This window comes from Leucoraja erinacea, chromosome 27, assembly GCF_028641065.1.
Source record: "Leucoraja erinacea ecotype New England chromosome 27, Leri_hhj_1, whole genome shotgun sequence".
In the NCBI taxonomy this organism is placed as follows: Eukaryota; Metazoa; Chordata; class Chondrichthyes; order Rajiformes; family Rajidae; genus Leucoraja; species Leucoraja erinaceus.
In genome coordinates this window covers 18,229,553-18,249,774 of record NC_073403.1, presented here as the reverse complement: position 1 = coordinate 18,249,774, position 20,222 = coordinate 18,229,553, and the positions used below count along the sequence as shown (strand labels likewise).

Genomic DNA, 20,222 nt, shown 5'->3' with positions numbered 1-20,222 from the left:
TCCAGTTCGAACTGTTTCCCCTCCTGATACGTTCTGATGCAAACACACCCCTCCCCCTGTTGGAGGCATTCACGCCTGAGAAGCAAAACAGTTGCCTCTCGTGAAAGCTACCACCCTTCCCGTCACACTTTCATTGCCCCAATGCATGACTTTCAAATACAGTCACAAGAGTTTAGGTGCAGGAAACACAAATGCAGAATCAAGCCACTTTTGGGGGTCTTCTTTCAAGTTTATTTAGTTACTTTATAGTATAAAATTGTCCAAGAACAAATGGTTGTGTATTCCAAGTACTGTAAACATTGCAATACATCAACACATTTTCACAAATGGAGAGCATTGAGAGAAAGCACAATAATAATGTCTGTTTATGATGAATTAAATAGAGTTGAATCTTCCAAATTAAAGGACTCCAAAGGCACTATGCATCCACTGATGGGGTGAGATAAATCCTAGATGGTCCTATTAGTGAACTGGGAGGTTTTAGGATCTGAAGGAGAACCTGGGTAGGAAAGGAGATTATGACTTTGAAATGGTCTTTCGACACAGCAATGTGCAAGCATTAATTCCTTTGCAGTAGCTGTACTGACCAACGCTATACTAACATTATTCCATCAACTTTGAACTTCAATAGGAAACTTGTCTTCTGTGGCAGACAAGGAATTGCAGATGCTGGAATCTTGAGCAAAGCACAAAATGCTGGAGGAACTCAGGTCAGGCGGCATCTGTGGCAGGAAAAAGACAGACCACATTTCGGGACAGGATCCTTCTTCAGATTGGATGGGCAGACAACTTTAGGCTCCCAAACATTGCCTATCCATTCCCTCCACAGATGCTGCCTGACCCACTGACTTTTGTTTGCTTTTTTTTAAATTCTAAACTACAAGGAGGAAGCAAGGCTTTTTGAATATTTCAACTCAAATATTCGGAGTTTGATTTACCAGCGGGTGAGAGCAGCAAGTCTGTAACACAGGAACTTTGCTGGGCCATTGGATATGTAACTTTGCATTTGACAATGCAGCAGTTAGAATGAATGTGGAATAGTGGGATGTTTGCCAAAGGCCTCTGACAAACCCTGATCCAAATGCCTGGCATACCTTCCCCTTCTACAAATACCTTCCGTCAGCACATACCTTATCTAAAGCCTCCTGTCATATCTAGAAGTCCCTCCCTATTCACTATCGGTCATTGTGAGGTTACTTGTGAAATAATATGCTGCTTTTCAATATGATGGCATTTTCCCTCATACTTATATAACCAGGACCCATGCAGCTTGGTATTTTTTTTCTGTCATCCTCAAGGAACTATTTTTTATTTCCCTCTTTCCTGGGGTCAGGATGTTAAGAACTCAGCACTGCTTGTGATGAGATTTGTGCATCTTTGCTTAAATGCATGTTTTAGATGTGAAATTTCCTACTCTCAAGGATTCAGCCTCGCATAAAGTTTATTTTAGTTCAGGGCATGGAAAAAGGCCCTTCGGCCCACCTAGTCCAGGCCAACCATCCTAGTTCTGTTATCACACTTTGGCATTCACTTACCATACCCAACACTTAGGGACAAGTTTTGCATGTTTTATCTTACAACCACCCATACAATATCATTTTCCAACGTTACTGAACATTTCTCCAAATTCCTCTTATTTTTATCATCCAGAGCCTTTCGTGTATATTTAAACCATACTCGGCACTGTCAGTCATTAGTAATGGAAAGCAGGCTCCAGCTAAAACTACAAAAGGCAAAAGAAAATGATTGTGAACATAAGTGAAGAAAAACGATTCGACACACTTCAGCAGGAGTGCTGCAGCTGAATTCGAACTGCAACATTCCTGCAGCATCATATGGACATACACTTGCATATCCATTATGTGTGCCCTGTTGCATGCAGTTCTGTTTGACCCATTACAGGAAGGATGTAGAGGCCTTGCAGATTGCAACAGAGGTTTAACAGAATGCTGTCTAGATTAGAGAGTATTAGCGACAGGAGAGGTGGGACAGACTTGGATTGTTTTCTCTGGAACTTCAGAGGTTGAGACAAGTACATGAACCTATGTGGGGGTAGGTAGTCTCAGGGTGGAATTGGCAAAGACCAGAGGGCACAGCCTTGAAGGTGAGAGGGGTAAGGTATAAAGATGTGCGGGGCAGGAATATATATATTTTTAACACAGAGTGGTGGTTGCCTGGAATGCGCTGCCAGTGGTTGTGGTTGAGGCAGATATAATTGTGATATTTAAGATACTTCCAGATAGGCACCTGGATATGCAGGGAATGGAGGAATACAGACCATATGCAGGCAGAGGAGATTAATTTATCTTGACATCATGTTTTCGGGGTGGACATTGTGGGCCGAAGGGCCTGGTCCCGTGAATTCCTGTATTGTTGTTGTGTCTGTTTGCACTGAGCTTTACGTTTTAAGTACTGTCGTACAAGGACACTTAACAGCGCTGCTTGGGAAGAACTTCACTGTCTGATGTCTCTCATCCTAATGCCGTTGCGCCTGTCCTAGCCCGTCGCAGGGAGTGAGGGCCGAGTTGTTTGTCCTTGGCCGACATGTAGATTGTGTTTAAGTACAGGCCCACCACCAATTTCACGGCACCCTTGGTTCCAGAGACTTGCCGTATCATCTGTTTTGCTGAAGCAACTGATATCACGGCCTTGGGGGTCCGCAAAGTCGGCTCCGGGAACGGATCTGCTGGCTCTGGCCTGGCCAGAGTTCTAGGCTCGCAGCCGCAGGGGCAAATTCGACCCGCCGATTGGCGCGGAAATCCCCTTGAGCTCGAGATCGGCTGCCTGACCCGGCCTGGACAACACATATGAGATTTCAAGTGCCCTCTCATGGATGGAAAATTGGTGGTGGACCTGTAGTTTTAACCGAATGGAGAATTAATGAACAAAGAATGGAAACATCGGATGCTTGCGGGATGGAAATCAAAGATGATGAATCATGGATTGAAGTTATTCACTTGCCCCCACAGTCCAGGCTTAAACCTTGTGCTTCAGTTACCTTTCACTCTTGGTCTCCTCAACCCAGGTTCTTTAACAAGTCTGCACGCCCATTCCTCACCTTCCAGTTGCAACAAACCAAAGAGTCACTTTCAAGGTAAAAAGCTGCCACAGGTGATTCAGCTGCATATCGTGACCTCAAAATTAAAACAAAACTACTAGCGTCTCTTCACATCTCCTGTCAAACTCAAAGCAGAACGGTCAAATAATGACAAAACATTGTGGGGCCAGAAATTCATCTTCAATAACATGTGGGAAATGTGGCAACTGGATTTCCACTTCCAACGTATTTTCTCTGTGGATCAAACCCAGCATTTAATACACGTGGCCAAGTACGAATTTCTACCACTACAGCCGGCGTTGTAACCTAAAAGTTAAAAACTCAACAAATCTGGATTTTCTTCAGTTTAATTCCTTGTTGCTCTTCGAAAAAGAAAAGCAACACTTTTTTGAGGTGTCGTTCACTATCCAAGTACATCCCAAATAGTTTCACGGTTGATCAAGTCGTTTTGAGGTGTGGAAGTGCTGGGAACAATTTCAGTTCAGTGTCGCTCTTTCTCCCAGTAATATCTGCAGCTAGCATGGATTTTATTGCCAGAGGTGTGCCTCTTCTCACTCCAGCACAGGCCCGTTCTTTTGTTCTGCTCCTGGTGTGTCACGGAAGTACGGATGGGCAAGGGCCTCATAGGTGGACATCCTTTGGTCTGGACTAAAGTGAAGACACTTCTGTAAACAATGGCAAATTAATGCAATCACTCAGAGAAATCAAGAGGACATTACCCGACAAATACACAGGCATGGGCAAAACCAATCACTTTTCTCAACATCAATATCAAAAATAATTTGGGATCAAAGGAGAACACATTTTAAATGTGAATAGTATCGTTTGTAGTTGAATGGAGAGAAAGGCTTGGTCCCTTTCATGTCCACAAAGCAAGTAACATTGAGCTAAAGGAGCACACAGGCAAATACATTTTGTCTTCTTTTACCAATGTATTTTTTTTTAATACAGTAATCTTTCCTACTGAGGAAATCCTAAATCTTTGGAAAATCTTAATCTTACGGCAGGAGGATCTTACTGGCCAATTCCACAAAGTAAGGGCTGCTGGTCAAAGCGTTACAACCAGATAGTCATTTGGAACTGGGAATGTTAAAAGAGCCAAATATCATGATCAACAGGAAACAGATGTTTGCTTGCAGAAGTGAACTCCAGAAATTGCGCCCTCTGGTACCTTATTTGCAAATGTCCCACTCACATCCGACCCCAACAGCAAATACAACTAGAATCATTTTTATTAGAGATACAGCGCAGAAAAGGGCCTTTCGGCTCACCGAGTCCACGCCGACCAGCAACACCCACAGATTAGCAATGTCATACACACACCAAGCCATTTAATCGACAAATCTGTACGTATTTGGAGTGTGGGAGGAAACCAGAGCACCTGGAGAAAACTAAAGCAGGACACGGGGAGAACGTACTAACTCCGCACAGACAGGACCTATAGTCAGGATCAAAGCTGGGTTTCTGGCGCAATGAGGCAGCAACTCTACCACTGCGCAGCCCAGTTCCAACAAAATGATGGCCAGAACTGCACATCTGTATTCTAAATGTGGCCTAGCTAGTCTCATACAGTTGCTAATATTACTTCCCGACTTTTATTCTCAGTGTACCGACCAATGAATGCATGCACGATGTGTCGCTTCTTTACCACTCGATCCACGTGTTGCCACGTTTAGTTAGCTGCGGACTTACACCTCAAGATTCCTCTGTACATCAATGCTCCTAAAGTCCTGCCATTTACATTTAACTTAAAACATAACACTTCGCACGTGTAAGCATTAAGCTGCCTGGATTAGATGATTTCACCTTTCAACAAGGTTCGGCTTCGATCATTTTCTCTGGAATGTCAGAGGTTGAGGGGAGACTTGAGAGAAGCATAAAAACTATGAGAGACATATCTAGGATAGTCAGTCAGAATCTGTTTGCCAGGGTAGAAATGTCCAACACTGGAGGGAATAGATGTAAGGTGAGAAGGGGAAAGTTTAATGGAGATGTGTGAGGCAGGTCTTTTACAATGAGGGTGGTGGGGGCCTGAAACGCATTGCCAGGGGAGGTGGTAGAGGCAGATATGATAGTGGTGTTTATGAAGTTTTTAGAAAGACATATGGAAGAGCAGGGAATAGTGGGATATGGATCACGTACAGGGAGATGAGATCAGTTCAACATCATGTTCATCACAGACATTGTGGGCCGATGTTCTCTATGGCCTTTCAGAACAAATTTACTACTGTATCATTTAATAACCTTCCTCATAATCTCCACCAATATTCGTGTCTTCTGCAGACTTACCAATCAGACCACTGATATTTTTAACCAAAGCATAAAAACAAGAGCTGGAGGAACTCAGTGGATCAGGCAGCATCTATGGAGGAAATGGATAGACACAGTTCTGGATCAGGCCCATCCTCTGAAGAATCTGTTTGGCCCATGACCGCATGGGTTTTCTCCGGGCACTTCAGTTTCCTCCCACACGTCAAAGATGTGCAGGTTCGTAGGTTAATTGCCCTCAGCAAATTACCCCTAACGAGCAGTGAGTGGATGAGAGAGTGGGATAACATACAACCAGTGGGATTGGGTGATGGATCGCTGGTGTGGACTCGGTGGGCTGCATGCTGCATCTCTAAATTAACGTACTCTGTTAGATTATCACAGAGACTTGTATATGACCGACAAGCAGACTGCCAAGGAGGGACTCACATCAGCACTGTAGGCCGCTAGGATCCACAGACAGTGGCCATGCTCCTCGATCAGGAAGCGACACCCCATTTTGCTGTTATACAAGTTAACAAAGTATCCAAACTACCTCAATCCTGCGTTCGGTTCTGGGGGAAGTCCTGGAGGTCAGACAGGCATTTCAGTTGTAAGTAGAAGCTGGAACGCTTGGTTTAGTTTAGTTTAGAGATACAGTGCGGAAACAGGCCCTTCGGCCCATTAAGTCCGCACCGACATGCGATCCCCGCACATTAACACAATCCTACACACACTAGGGACAATTTACACTTATACCAAGTATACAAACCCAAGCCAATTAACTTACAAACCGGTACTTCTTTGGAGTGGCAAAGGAAAACAAAGATCTCGGAGAAAACGCACGCTGACACGGGGAGAACGTACAAACTCCGTACAGGCAGCAACCTGGGTCTCTGGCACTGCAAGCGCTGTAAGGTAGCAACTCTACCGCTGCGCCACTTACTGGTTGACACATACATGGGTGGGCTGATGTGCCTGGTTGTTTGCTGTACAATTTGCTTGAATTGGTTGTCAGGGTGACCAGAGGGCAGCTTCCCCTGACTATTCCCACACTTGTCCGCTGGTCTCATCTCTAAGACAGCTGAGTGTTTGCAGAGGGAAGTGTGGTCCCACTTCATCCTTCAGATTTGACATCCATTTTGTGATGCTTTAGATTATGGTCGGCGAACTTATTAATTGCAACGACAGAGGAACAATCGGGAAGTTAGCAGTGGACTTTTTTTCTGAAGCAGGAAGAGGGTTATGCAGCTCCATGGGGCCCTCAAGTGGCCCAACATAGTATTGCGGGAAAGATCGATCTTGGTGTTTCGATTCATACGTTCACAAGACAAAGGTGCAGGAACCATTCGTCCCAATTGAGTCTGCTCTACCTGGCTGACCTGACTTAGCTTCCACTACCGTCTGTGGCAGTGATCCCACAGATACACCACCCTCTGGCTAAAGAAATTCCTCATCTCCATTCTAAAGGTACGCCTTTTATTCTGAGGGTGTGCCCTCTGGTCCTAGACTCTCCCACTAATGGAAACATCCTCTCCATGTCCATTCTATCCAGGCCATCCATACATCAGAGGGTTTTGATGAGGTCCCCATCAGTCCTTGGTTAAAAGGATATCCCCTCCTCTCCTACACAATACAATTGATTATAGCATGTTGATTGATTTTGACAATTACTGAGCAATTCTGTTCACCCACCAAAATATAAAATGTTGCCATTAATTCTACTGACTTAACCAGCTGAGGAGGGGAAATTCAATGGAATGCAAGTGTTTTGCAAAACACCTTTGGATTTTATTCCTTGGAGCACAGGAGGCTATGGGGTGATCATTTAGAGTCTTCAGAGGGATACGAGCCAAACACAACCAGATGGGACTAACTCAGTGGAACATTTTGGCCAGCATGGTCGAGTTGGGCCGAAGGGCTGTTTGATGCTGCATAATGATGTGGCTCAGAAGCTGGAATCTGGAACAATAAACAGAACATTGTTGGAGCTCAGCAAATCGAGCGGCATCTGCTCCATCAATTGATTGAAAGATACAGCATGGAAACAGGCCCTTCTGCCCTCCGAGTCCATGCTAACCATCGATCACTCGCTCACACTAGTTCTGGGTTATCCTACTTTCACATCCACTCCCTACACGTTCGGGGGAATTTAAAGAGGCCAATTAACCTACAATCCCTACATCTTTGGGATGTTGGAAGCAACTGGAGCACTCGGAGCAAATCCACAGAGTCACAGAGAAAGCTTGCTGAATCCACACGGCAGCACCCTGAGGTCAGAACTGAACCCGGGTCGATGGTGCTGTTAGGTAGCAGCTCTACCTGCAGCGTCACTGTGCCGCCCTGTGGGGGCACAAAGGGGTAAATGTACATTTTGGATCAAGTCTGCATCAGGATGTAGTTAAAACATTCAAACTCACAAGCAGTAGGTCTTTGCCCAGTGAATCAATCTGAGGTAATGAATCTTCAATGGGCTTCACCAGCCTGGGAGTGAAAGAACTGTAGGGCAGAGGGGCAGTGGTGGGCCATTCCTCTTCATCAGGAAGACCGAGGACACTGAAAAGACAAGAACACTCTGTAACACCGTGTCAGTGGATCATCCAAAGCAGATGCCCCCCAAATTGTTTTCACACTGAACGCACCCCTGACCGCAAATACATCAGCTCCTGTGCATGGCCTGGCTCCCACATTAAGGCAAAAGCCCAGCGTGCTCTGTCATTCGTGTATGAAGGAACTGCAGATGCTGGTTTAAACCAATGATAGACACAAAATGCTGGAGTAACTCAGCGGGACAGGCAGCAACTCTGGAGAGAAGGAATGCGTGACGTTTCGGGTCGAGACCCTTCTTCAGACCTCTGTTGTTGCCTGTGCAAATGCAGAACCAAGCACTTTTGTAAGTGACTATCTGCAAATAATATGACTCACAATTAAAACGATGCAATCTACCGACGTTAAGAACAGCGGAATCTGGAAGCAGCTTGCAGTTTTGTGTTTCCGTCAGTAATTTTGATGATTTTCTTTCCGATCAATCCCTGAGCACCTTTCATCCTGCAGGTGCTCAGGGATGAAAATCTGAAGACAATAGGTGCAGGAGTTGGCCATTCAGCCCTTCGAGCCAGCACCTCCGGAAGTGGCGGCGCTGTTAACAGCTGCGGCTCGCCTGCAGTCCGTCTGTCTTTACTTTTTTCAGTTGTTTTTTTTTTGTCTTGTTTTGGTTATGTTTTAGTTTGTTGGGTTGTGTTAGAGGGGGGGGGGGGTGAAACATGTTCTCTGTTTCTTCCTTCCGGGGAATGCGACTTTTTCGTGTCGTATCCCCCTTCTCTGCCTCCATCTGCGCTGAGGCCTAATGGCGGAGCTGGCGGCCTCCAGCCTGTGACCGACCCCGAGGCTCCAGAGGCAGAGCCAGTCAGGACTCACCAACGAGAGGCTGGCCGTCTTCGGGGCTGAGGCAGCAGTGGCCCGACTTGCTGGTGCGGCGTTCTGGCTTTCGGCGGCGGCCTGGAGCTGATGCAGCGGGGCTCGGAGCTGAGACTGTGGGACCCAGAGCTGGGGCAGCGGCCTGGAGCTGGAGCGGCTGCCCGGAGCTGGGGAAGCGGCCCGGAGCGGAGACTGCGGGACCCGGAGCTGGGGCGGCGGCCCGGAGCGGAGACTGCGGGACGCGGAGCTGGGGCGGCGGCCTGGAGCTGGGGCAGCTGCCCGGAGCTGATGCTGTGGCGGAGACGGCGTTCGCCGGTGGCGACATCACCACGGAGGTCCGCTGGACTGGAGGGCGGCATCTCCGGCCTGGATCGATCGCCTCAGTGCAGAGGGAGAACAAGGAGGGAAGAGACGGAGACTAAGACTTTGCCTCCATCACAGTGAGGATGTGCTTGGTGAACTCACTGTGGTGGATGTTTAATTTGTGTTTATTGTATGTTTTGTTTTTATTGGTTCTGTGTATGACTGCAGGCAACATAATTTCGTTCAGACCGAAAGGTCTGAATGACAATAAAGGAATCTAATTCTAATTAATAGTGGTTCCACGTCACATCCGCCCCTACGGGGAAACTAGCTCGGCACTGATTGTGAGACATCCTGCATCCTTATGATATGTTACGATAAACTTTATTCATTCCAGAGGGAAATTGGACCTTACATGAATAGGAAAGCTTTAGAGGAATAAGGGCTGAACACAGGCAGGTGGGACTAGCATAGATGGAGAGTCACGGTCGGCATGGCCGAGTAGGGTCGAAGGGCCTGTATGACTATCATTAAATGGAACAATGCAACACTTGTGCAATCTCGGCTGATGTCCCACAGTTTGCTGGCGAGTTGATTTATGGAAATGGTCACTATGTGTTTGGTTTGATTCCACCTTTCATCCTGCAGGTGCTCAGGGATGCAAATCTGAAGACAATAGGTGCAGGAGTAGGCCATTTGGCCCTTCGAGCCAGCACCGCCAATCAATATGATCATGGCTGATCAGTACCCCGTTCCTGCCTTCTCCCCATATCCCCTGACTCCGCTATCTTTAACAGTCCTATCTAGCTCTCTCTTGAAAGAGAACCGGCCTCTGAGGCAGAGAATTCCAGACTCACACTTCTCTATGCGAAAAAGGCTTCCACGTGAGAAAGCATGGAAGTGATATTTATAATTAAACCCACTACTTTAGTGCTCAAAACTGGGTAACTGAGGCAACAAATCTCAGTGTTATCTCTGTCACAGCAATAACTGCAATGTTTGAAGTAACAAAGAAAGTTGCAACAACTTGGCGACGAAAAACTTTGACATTTATAATAATACCTTACATGACTTCACGATGTCTTTCTAAAGTATCGGAATGTGGGAAAACACACAGACTATTTACACACAAAGTCCTACGATCTGCAAGATCCCAAGGATCTGATTTTTTTTTTCTGGTGATAGAACATAGAACAGTGCAACACAGGAACAGGCCCTTCGGCCCGTAATATTCATGCTGAACACAATGCCCAGTTAAACTAATCTCCTCTGCCTGCATGTGGTCCATATTCCTCCATGCCCTGCATATCCATGTGCCTTTCTAAAAGCCTCTTAAAGGCCACTATCATATCTGCCTCCACCACCATCTCTGGCACCATGTTCCAGGCACTTATTAACACCTGCATTCAAAAAAATTTGCCCTGCATATCTCTTTGAAACTTTGCCTCTGACCTTAAAATTATGGCCTCTTGCCTTTTGACATTTCCACCCCAGGAAAAGGGTTCTGACAGTCCACCCTCTCTGTGCCTCTAATAATTTTATATGCTATCAGGTTTCCCCTCAACCTCCAACAGTCCAGAGCAAACATGCCAAGTTTGTCCAATCTCTCCTTATAGCAAGTATTCTCTAATCCAGACAGCATTCTGGTAAATTTATTCTGTGCCCTCTCCAACGCTTCTACATCACTCCTTCAATGGGGCGACCAGAGATGATCACAATACTCCAAATGCAGCCTAACATTGGAGTGATATTACATAGAAACATAGAAAATAGCAGGAGTAGGCCATTCAGCCCTTTGAGCCAGCACCACCATTCAATATGATCATGGCTGATCATCCAAAATCACTACCCCGTTCCTGCTTTTTCCCCATATCCCTTGATTCCATAAGTCCTAAGAGCTAAATCTAACCTCTCTTGAAAATATCCAGTGAATTGGCCTCCACTGCCTTCTGTGGTAGAGAATTCCACAGATTCACAACTCTCTGGGTGAAAAAGTCTTTCCTCATCTCAGTCCTAAATGACCTACCCCTTAATTCTTAAACTGGGACCCCTGGTTCTGGACTCCCCCAACATCGGGAACATTTTTACTGCAACTAACCTGTCCAATCCCTTAAGAATTTGATATGTTTCCAACTCTATAACTATATAGATACTATTCAATAACTCAGGAATAGATACCGTGGCTTTCTAACATTGCTACAAGATCTTTAATAAGCACCCAAGGGGGATGCAGGCCTGTGGTTTAATGCTTCCTCTCAAAGGCAGTACTTGGATTGTCAGATGAGACTTAAAGTGGTTAAAGTGAGACTTCGACCCATTAAATAAAGATAACCTCCGCATCTCTCCCGGGGAAAGACAGGTCAGTTTCATTATGCCAAGACCAACTCTTCGCTGCCCGCACGTAATCCATTTCATTCTTTTCCCTGCATATCCGTGTGCCTATCCTAAAGTCTCAGAAATGCCACTATCATATCTGCCTCCATCACCACCCCAGGCAGCGTGTTCCAGGCCCACCACCATCTGTGTAAACCCATTTGCCCCGTACATCTCTATACCTATAAAAGTCTGATCTTGTGTGTGTGTGTGTGTGTGTGTGTGTGTGTGTGTGTGTGTGTGTGTGTGTGTGTGTATTGTGTGTGTGTGTGTGTGTGTGTGTGTGTGTGTGTGTGTGTGTTTACTCGCCTGTCTCCAGGGTGAACTCCGACGCCTCAACCCCAGGGGTGACGGACCCAACGGGTCCCACTTGGCCTAGTTACCTTTAAACTTTGCCCCTCAATATAAAACTATGCCCTCCAATATTTGATATTTCCATCCTAGGGAAAAGGTTTTGACTATCTTCCCTGTCATTGCCTATGTAATAGTTTCTCATTAACCCGAGCAATTAATTGAAGATCATTACGTCAACAGCATTAAATCTAATCCAAAGGAAATGAGATTATTCCCACCAACAATTTGTTAGTTAGATTTCATTTAACTTAAATCAAAAATATTAAACATAGATTGTTCAGAATCTGTAAACCAGTCCTGATACTTACTCAAATATTTTTTGAAGCTGATTAATATCTGAAATTCCACAAAGAAAGGGTCTAAAGATAGAAAAATAAATCAAATGATCCTCTCATTGTTAAGATTTTCAGTTTGAGAAATACCAAAGCATATCTTTCTGTGCATCTCAACACCATCAATTCCCCAAATAATAATTGTGCATTCACTACACTCTGTGCTGCCATATCATTTGGAGCGCATCATGTAATTTATTTCTTCAAGCAATGCTTTATCCCCTCAGCAGTCCATCTTTTAAGATATAGACTTGAATGCTCTGCTGTGCAGCATAGTTCCAAAGGCTTGTTTCTCATTCTCTGCCGCAGAGTTAACCTGTTGTTGAGAGCACCGCTGTGGCCTGATCTTTGGGTGTAACCATGAGTAACTAGAGCTGTCGCTACACGAGAAAATTGATACCAGCAACACGGCGCACTGTTAAACAAGGCCATTCTGAATTTGCCAGCTCTAGTTCCAGATCTGTCATTGAGCTGTCCAGCACTGAAACTCGCCCTTCGGCTCATCTTGTCCAAGCCGACCAAGTTGGCATACTAGACTTTTACTGTGTTAGTCCTCCATTTCCTTCTTTTGGCCCCCTGTAAACTCTTCCTTATCCATATATCTATCCAAATTTCTGTTAAAAGTCACAACTGTATCCTGTTCTATAGCCTTCTCTCGCAGCTCATTCCCGACATGGACTACCCTGAGGCTGGTCTTACTCTCCCCTCTCACCTTATGCCAATGCTCCCTAGTTTTAGAATCCTCTACCCTGGGGAAAAGAGCATTCACTTTATCCATGCCCCTCATGGTCTCGTACACCTCAATTAGGTCAACCCTCAACCTCCTACACTGCAAAGAGAAAAGTCCTAGCCTATCCAACCTCTCCTGAGAACTCAAGCCCTGGCGAATCCCTTCCCCATTCTTCCCAACTTAATGCCAATTCTTAATGTAAAATGATTGAAAATTCACTTTGCTGTAAAACATGTGAATTTATAGAACATAAAACAATACAGCCCAAGAACAGGCCCTTCAGCTCACAATGTCTGCGCCGAACATGATGCCAAGACCATCACTTATCTACCTGCACATTATCTATATCCCTCCATTCCCTGGATATCTATTTGCCTATCCGGACGTTTAAACGCCTGTGAAATGAGATGTGAATAGTTCAGCTTCTTTGCCTCAGAATAGGAGGAATTAGCTCCACAATTGTCTGATGTACAAATTTCAGGTTTCACAGAATCTGCCCAAAAACCATTGAGCTTGTTTTTTTGCTCCTTTCCTGCTCTGCCAGAACACAGACCAGGCCACATGGGATCACGATGTTGCAGAGAATGGCGTTCCAATGCGGGACTCGGTAAATTAACATGTTGGGTAATGAAGTGTGGGTTGTGGTATGGGCGATAATTAAATGGAGTTACAATTTGGTACAGAAGGAATTTACAATGTGATAGAAAACAGATGAAGTAACGGGAGACATAGAACCAAGGAACTGCAGATTCTGGTTTACAAAGAAAGCTACAAAGTGCTGGAGCAGCTCAGCATCTCTGGAGGACATGGATAGCTGACGTTTTATGTCGGGACCCTTCATCAGACAGATTGTGGCGGGGAGGAAGTGGACAGCCTCCCCAATACAGTCAGAAGCAGTAGGATAGACTGCTTGATTACTTGATTTATCTGAAATTGGGTAATATAATGTTATGGCAGAGAGTTATGGCAGTAATCCCGCATTCAAAAACGGATGCAGCAGGGAATAGAGTTACATATGGTGACGTGTGACAGGATTACCGTACCTTCAAAAACTAACCTAGTGTGAAAAGTTAATGTGGGTCTATTACAAGTTACATTACTTAAACCAGAACACATTGAAAGTGAACACATTAGATCCACAGAGTCTCTTGCCCAGATTAGGTGAATCGAGGACCAGATGACATAGGTTTAAGGTGAAGGGGAAAAGATTTAATAGGAATCTGAGGGGTAACATTTTCACACAAAGGGTGGTGGGTGTAAGGAACAAGCTGCCAGAGGAGGTAGTTGAGGCAGTGACTATCCCAACGTTTTAAGAAATAGTTAGACAAGTACATGGATAAGACTGGTTTGGAGGGATATGAACCAAACGCAGGCAGGTGGCACTAGTGTAGCTAGAACATGTTGGCTGGTGTGGGCAAGTTGGGCTGAAGGTCCTAATTCCACACTGTATCACACTAAGTCTTTAAAGCATCAACGTTATGAAATTCTCACAGAAACAACTCTTTGACGTTAATTCTGATTTAACTTCCCAGCTTTGCTAGTCAGCTGTTTGCTCCCTTACCTCAGTTGGAGGATTTCAGCAAAGATACATCCTGCGCTCCACATGTCCACAGCAGCTGTGTACCGTGAATACAGAAGGACTTCTGGTGCCCGGTACCACAGAGTCACAACCTAAACACAAGACCGCTAGTTAGAAAATACTCGCCCCCAAAACAGACTGTGGAAGTTTGTGCTTGTTATTTATACATATTCTTGTACAGGATATAGATCTCTGTTTCTCGCCCAATGTTACTAAGGTGTTGTCACTCAGCTACCTTGAGCTGCGGCAGTCTGTGTGCTGAAGGTCCAACTACTGCACTGGCGCAGAACTCTGAGCTAATAATGATGAGGAAAGAAAGCTACAAGTGCCCGATATTAGACAGTGTGAAAGCTGCAGACAAAGATGGTGATGTCCCCATGTACCTGCCTCACTATCCTAAACAGTACATATTTATTGTGATCTCCCATGGCACAGAGGGCCGCCATTTGATCTATTGACTTTAAACTTTAGAGATACAGTGGCGTAGAGGTAGTGTTGCTGCCTCACAGCGCCGGAGACCCGGGTGCTGTCTGTACAGAGTTTGTACGTTCTCCCCATGACCCGCGTGGGTTTTCTCCGGGTGCTCTGGTTTCCTCCCACACTCCAAAGACGTGCAGGTTTGTAGGTTAATTGGCTTTAGTAAAAATTGTAAATTGGCCCCATTGTGAGGGAGAGTGCCAGTGTACCGCGTGATTGCTGGTCGACGCGGACTCGGTAGGCCGGAGGGCCTGTTTCCGCGCTGTATCTCTACATTATAAAGTAAAGTCTAAAGATACACCATGGAAACAGAAAGACAGAAGTTTTACATCTATGGAGAGGTTGGCCATTGTATGGGGTTGTCAAAACGTAAGGGCGGCACTGTTGGTAGAACTGGTGCCTCACAGTGCCAGAGACCCGGGTTCAATCGTGACCTCGGATGCCATCTGTGTGGTGTTTGCACGTTCTCCCAGTGACTGCGTGGGTTTCCATCGGGTGCTCCAGCTTCCTCCTACATCCCAAAGACATGCAGGTTTGTAAATTAGTTGGCCTCCGCACAATTGCCTCTAATGTGTAGTGAGTGGGTGAGAAAATGGGATAACATAGAACTAGTGTGAATGGTTGATATAGGGTCAGCATGAACCCAGTGGGCTGAATGTTTCCATGCTGTATCTCAAAAACTAAGTTTTAGGGATATCGACATTTCTTTGGTATTTGCAGCGTCTCTGTGGCCCTATCCCTTGCAAATAACAAAGACGGTGTAAACCACATCCACTGCTCAAATCAGCAATCTTTTAATGACAGAAGGAACTGAAGATCCTGGCTTAAACCAAAGATAGGCACAAAATGCTGGAGTAACTCAGTGGGACAGGCAGCATCTCTCGGGAGCAGGAATGGGTGATGTTTCGGGTCGAGACCCTTCTTCAGATTGAAGAAGGGTCTCGACCCAAAACGTCATCCATTCCTGCTCTCCAGAGATGCTGCCTGTCCCGCTGAGTTACTCCAGCATTTTGTGTCTATCTTTTAATGTCTCGTCTTTTTAGGAGAATCCAAACTACTGGAAACACCCAGGGGAATCCAAGTCTCTGCCTCACACACCAGCAGAACCACAAGCTGAGAGCTTACCACAGGTGTCAGCGCCATGTTGAAGCTGTATACACGCGCCAGCCCAAAGTCTGCCAATTTCACCTGGCCCTTGTTTGAAACCAGAATGTTCTGGGGCTTCAAATCCCGATGCACCACACGGTTTGAATGGAGAAAATCTAAGCCTCTAAACAGTTGCCGTATCATGTCCTAAGTGCAGAATAGTACGTTAAAATCAGGTTCAGCAAAAAACAATATTACTCTGATTAAGGATGTGAAAAGACTTCCTCAGTTGGTCATTACTGAAGTTAAAGGGAACATACTTGAGAGGAGAGGGTGGATGGGTTGGTACATACGACAGTTGATACAATGGAGATGCATGAAACAGCAGATGCTACATTATGGATGGAAAAACAGGTTGCTGGAGGAACTCAGTGGGTCAGGCAGCTGCTGTGGAGGCAAAGGGATAGGTGGTGTTTTGAGCTAATACCCTACATCAAGATGGCAGATGGAGGGAAAGTATTTAATGCCAGCTATCGCTGATTATCATTCAGGACAAGGAACTTCTTGTAGTTAACCTCAGAGTTGGAAAAGATCAGCCTGTAGAAAATTCTTAATGGCAACTGGCATTAGGTGCCATTATTGTGTTTGATTATTTTACATGCTATCTAATGGACAAGGACTCTGGGGTGAGAAGACTGCCCCGAATTTCCGTGATAGCTCACCTACCTTAACTTTATTCGGAGGAAGCCCCGGCTCCTGAACTTTTGTGAGGAAGACACATAAATCCTGCTCAATCAGTTCAAATACAAGTGTCACTTTCATTGCCTGATCCATCTGGTGATCAAGCTCGACGTCAAATAACCTGAACAACACGAGGGAAGAGACTTCACAATGGCAAAACTCAACAGTGTCTCGTTTTGAAGATATACACAAAATGCTGCAGTAACTCAATGGGACAGTTAGCAACTGTGGAGAAAAGGAATGGGTGATGTTTTTTCGGGTCGAGACTCTTCTTCAGACTGATGCGAGGGGAGTGGATGGTACATAGATAAGGAAGTGTAAGGTGTGAAAGGACAAAGGGAATGGAGATCAAGGAACATGTAGAATAGAACATTGTTAGTTAGGAGAAGGTAACAACAAAGCAAACAGATAAAATGTAGTTGGAGAACTGGGAAGGGAAAGGGGATGGAGAGAGAGGGAAAGCAAGGGCTACTTGAAGTGTCTCGTTTTGTCTGGATACGTTCTCTTGAAGCACAATGAAAAATAAAGAGTAGGAAGGAACTGCAGATGCTGATCTAAACCAAAGATAGACACAAAATGCTGGAGTAACTCAGCGGGAGGTAGTATTTCTGGAGAGATGGCTGACGTTTCGGGTCGGGACACTTTAGACTGTCTGAAGAAGTGTCGCAACATGAAACATCACCCACACCTTTTCTCCAGAAGTGCTGCCTGTCCCGCTGAGTTGCTCCAGCTATTTGTGTCTATCTTCAAGGAAAATAAAGACATGATTTACATTCAAGTTATTCGTTGCATTAATGCTGCATTGTAAGCCTTATATAATGGTTGTTTAAATGTGCTAATGGAGTGTGGTTATTGGCCAGAAATGGACTATTAAAGTTTGAAAAATAGAAAGCAGACGCTACAGTAAACTGCAGATGCTGGAATCTAGAGCAAAACACAAAGTGCTGGAGGAACTCAGCGGGTCAGGTAGTCGACGCTTGGTCTCATCGATGTATTTGGCTAGTTAGAACTAGTTTGTTGACTTATTTTAGGATACTTTGACTAATGCAGCTCCGCGGCAAGGACCTGGCCCAGTGGTGCAGCTGCTTCAGAGCTCCAGCAGTCTAGGTTCGATTCCGAGCACTGGTGCTGTCTATGTGGAGTCTGCACATTCTCCCCATGACCTTGTGGGTTTCCTCTCAATCCCCAAGACACATAGGATAATTGGCCACCTCGAATGCTCTGAGCATTTACTGACTAATCCAATTTGCAGAGAGTTGATGGGTGTGTGAGAATAAAATTTAATTTGTTTAGTATTAGGGGCGGCAGTAGTTACTGCCTGTCAACGCCAGAGGACACCAACTCTATGGGTGCTGTCTGCACTGAGTTTGCACATTCCCTGTGACCAGGTGGGTTTTCTCCGGGTACTCCGGTTTCCTCCCACATTCCAAAGACGTGCAGGCTTATTGGTCAATTTGTTTCTGTAATTTGTAAAGCTGTGTCCGCCCTGTATCTCTAAAGTCTAAATAAAGTCTGAAAGACATTGTGGGGCAAAGGGCCTGTTCCGATGCTATACTATTATATGTTCTGAGACGTTGGTGATCTTCTTACCTGATGATGTTTGGATGGTCAAAGAGGGCTAACTGTTTCAACCAGGCCACTTCTCGAATTACTATGAGGGGGATACCCTCTGGCGTTCTTTGAACGGTTATTCTTTTCAGAGCCACACACTTCCCGTTATTCTCCAGGTCCCTCGCTTTGTACACTTTTCCGTAAGCCCCTTCCCCAATCTCTGCCAGCAGCTCATATCGTACGAGATGGCTGCTCTCCATCCTGGACAGCTGATCAGCTGAGGAGCTGTGCGGCACTACCTGAAGTAAACAAACCACGTCATCAGTGAAATCCAAAGCCACATCCAACACTCTGAAAATGTTTTGGAACAACAATGAAATATTTGTGAAATCGGATATTTTACATAAGCACGGTCGAAAAGCAACTTTTATCTTTACAGCCGGAGGGTATAACAGAATGTCTGTCTGAATATAGTCTGAAGAAGGGTCTCAACCTGAAATGTCACCTATTCCTTTTCTTCAGAGATACTGCCTGACCGCTGAGTTACTCCAGCATTTTGTGTCTAGCTAGGTGTAGATGCAATGTGCATGTATCTTTAATATAGTGACCTCACCACTACTAACCACTCCCCATATCAGAAGTATAATTGCAACCTCCCCACCCATTGATCCCTCTCTAGCTCCTGTGACAGACCACGTACAGCTAGGGCAGCAACGGTTATGTGATATCAATAAAAGTAGTAAAGACACAGTGTGTTCATGACACATCTTTACACTAGGGTATTACAGCGGACCAGTGGCATCACCATCTCTTTCAACAAATAAGGCATGAAAAGAAAGGCAAAAGACCAGTGAAAAACATGATTAGTAGACCAAAGTATTTTAAATCAATTGACACTGCACTCTCACAGGACACGGAACATTACAGCACAGGAACAGGCCCTTTGGCCCACAATGTCTGTGCAAACATGATGTCAAGATAAACTGATTACCTCTGCCCGCTCATGATCCATATCCCTCCATTCCATGTATATCCATGTGTCCACCACCACCACCCCTGACAACATGTTTCAGACACCCACCACCCTCTGTGTAAGAAAAACTGATCTCCTTTATGCTTTGCCGCTTTCACCGTAGACCTATGCCCTCTCGTCTTTGACATTTCCATCCTGCAAATAAGGTTCTGACTGTCTACCCCATCCATGCCTGCATCATTTAAGGTCTCCCCTCAACCATGGCGTTCCAGAGAAAATCATTTGGAGCCTGTCCAACCTTTCCTTATAGCCAATACTCTATAAACCAGGCAGCATTCGTGTAAACCTCAGTGGTGGGAGATACATTAAATCTGTTTACCTCAAGTGTCTTTTTTTTTTTTTATTGATGATGGGTTGTCGATCTTTGGGAAGGTACCTGGCCATTCCTCTGTCACACATTGTTGTAAACAGATACCTCAGGTCCAAGACAGTGTCATTAGATAAGGAGCAGAGATGTTTGATTGTGGACTAGCACAATTACGTTTCCATACTCCAGCTGCACCTAGCCTGGTTTAGGAATGTCGATGCCTTAGGCATGCAACATGGGAGTTGGCCAGGTCAATGGAGACTATCACCATATCTTCCAAAGAATGACACCCACCCATTAGAGACTGGACGTCAAGCTGCCGATCCAGAGATACAAGAGCTGGCGTCTCACCGACGAGAGAGCGGTCCTGACACCACACTGAAGACTTTCAAACTAGCATTAATCCGATTTTCCTAGACTTTATCTTGCACCAAGTGTGAAACCCTTTATCCTGTACCTGTATACTGTGGATGGCTTGATTGTAATCATGCATAGTCTTTTCGCTGACTGGATAGCATGCAACAAAAAGGCTTTTTACTTGGCACATGTGACAATAATAAGACTAAAATAAACAATAAACAAAATCATTCATGGTATTACAATGCTGCACAACACTCCATCTCATACAAAGAAC

At 45.2% G+C, this 20,222-nt stretch overlaps 1 protein-coding gene across 1 annotated transcript; it reads right to left on the bottom strand.

The window, feature by feature from the left end:
- Positions 1–208: 208 nt before the first annotated feature.
- LOC129710312 (cyclin-dependent kinase 6-like) lies at positions 209–19,005 on the bottom strand. Its single transcript, XM_055657218.1, has 7 exons — positions 18,288–19,005; positions 16,683–16,818; positions 15,996–16,163; positions 14,376–14,485; positions 12,061–12,111; positions 7,726–7,861; positions 209–3,723 (listed from the first exon to the last, which is right to left on the bottom strand). The coding sequence occupies exons 1-7, from the start codon at positions 18,506–18,508 to the stop codon at positions 3,610–3,612; spliced, it is 936 nt and encodes a 311-aa protein (XP_055513193.1). The 5' UTR covers positions 18,509–19,005; the 3' UTR covers positions 209–3,609.
- Positions 19,006–20,222: the final 1,217 nt, after the last annotated feature.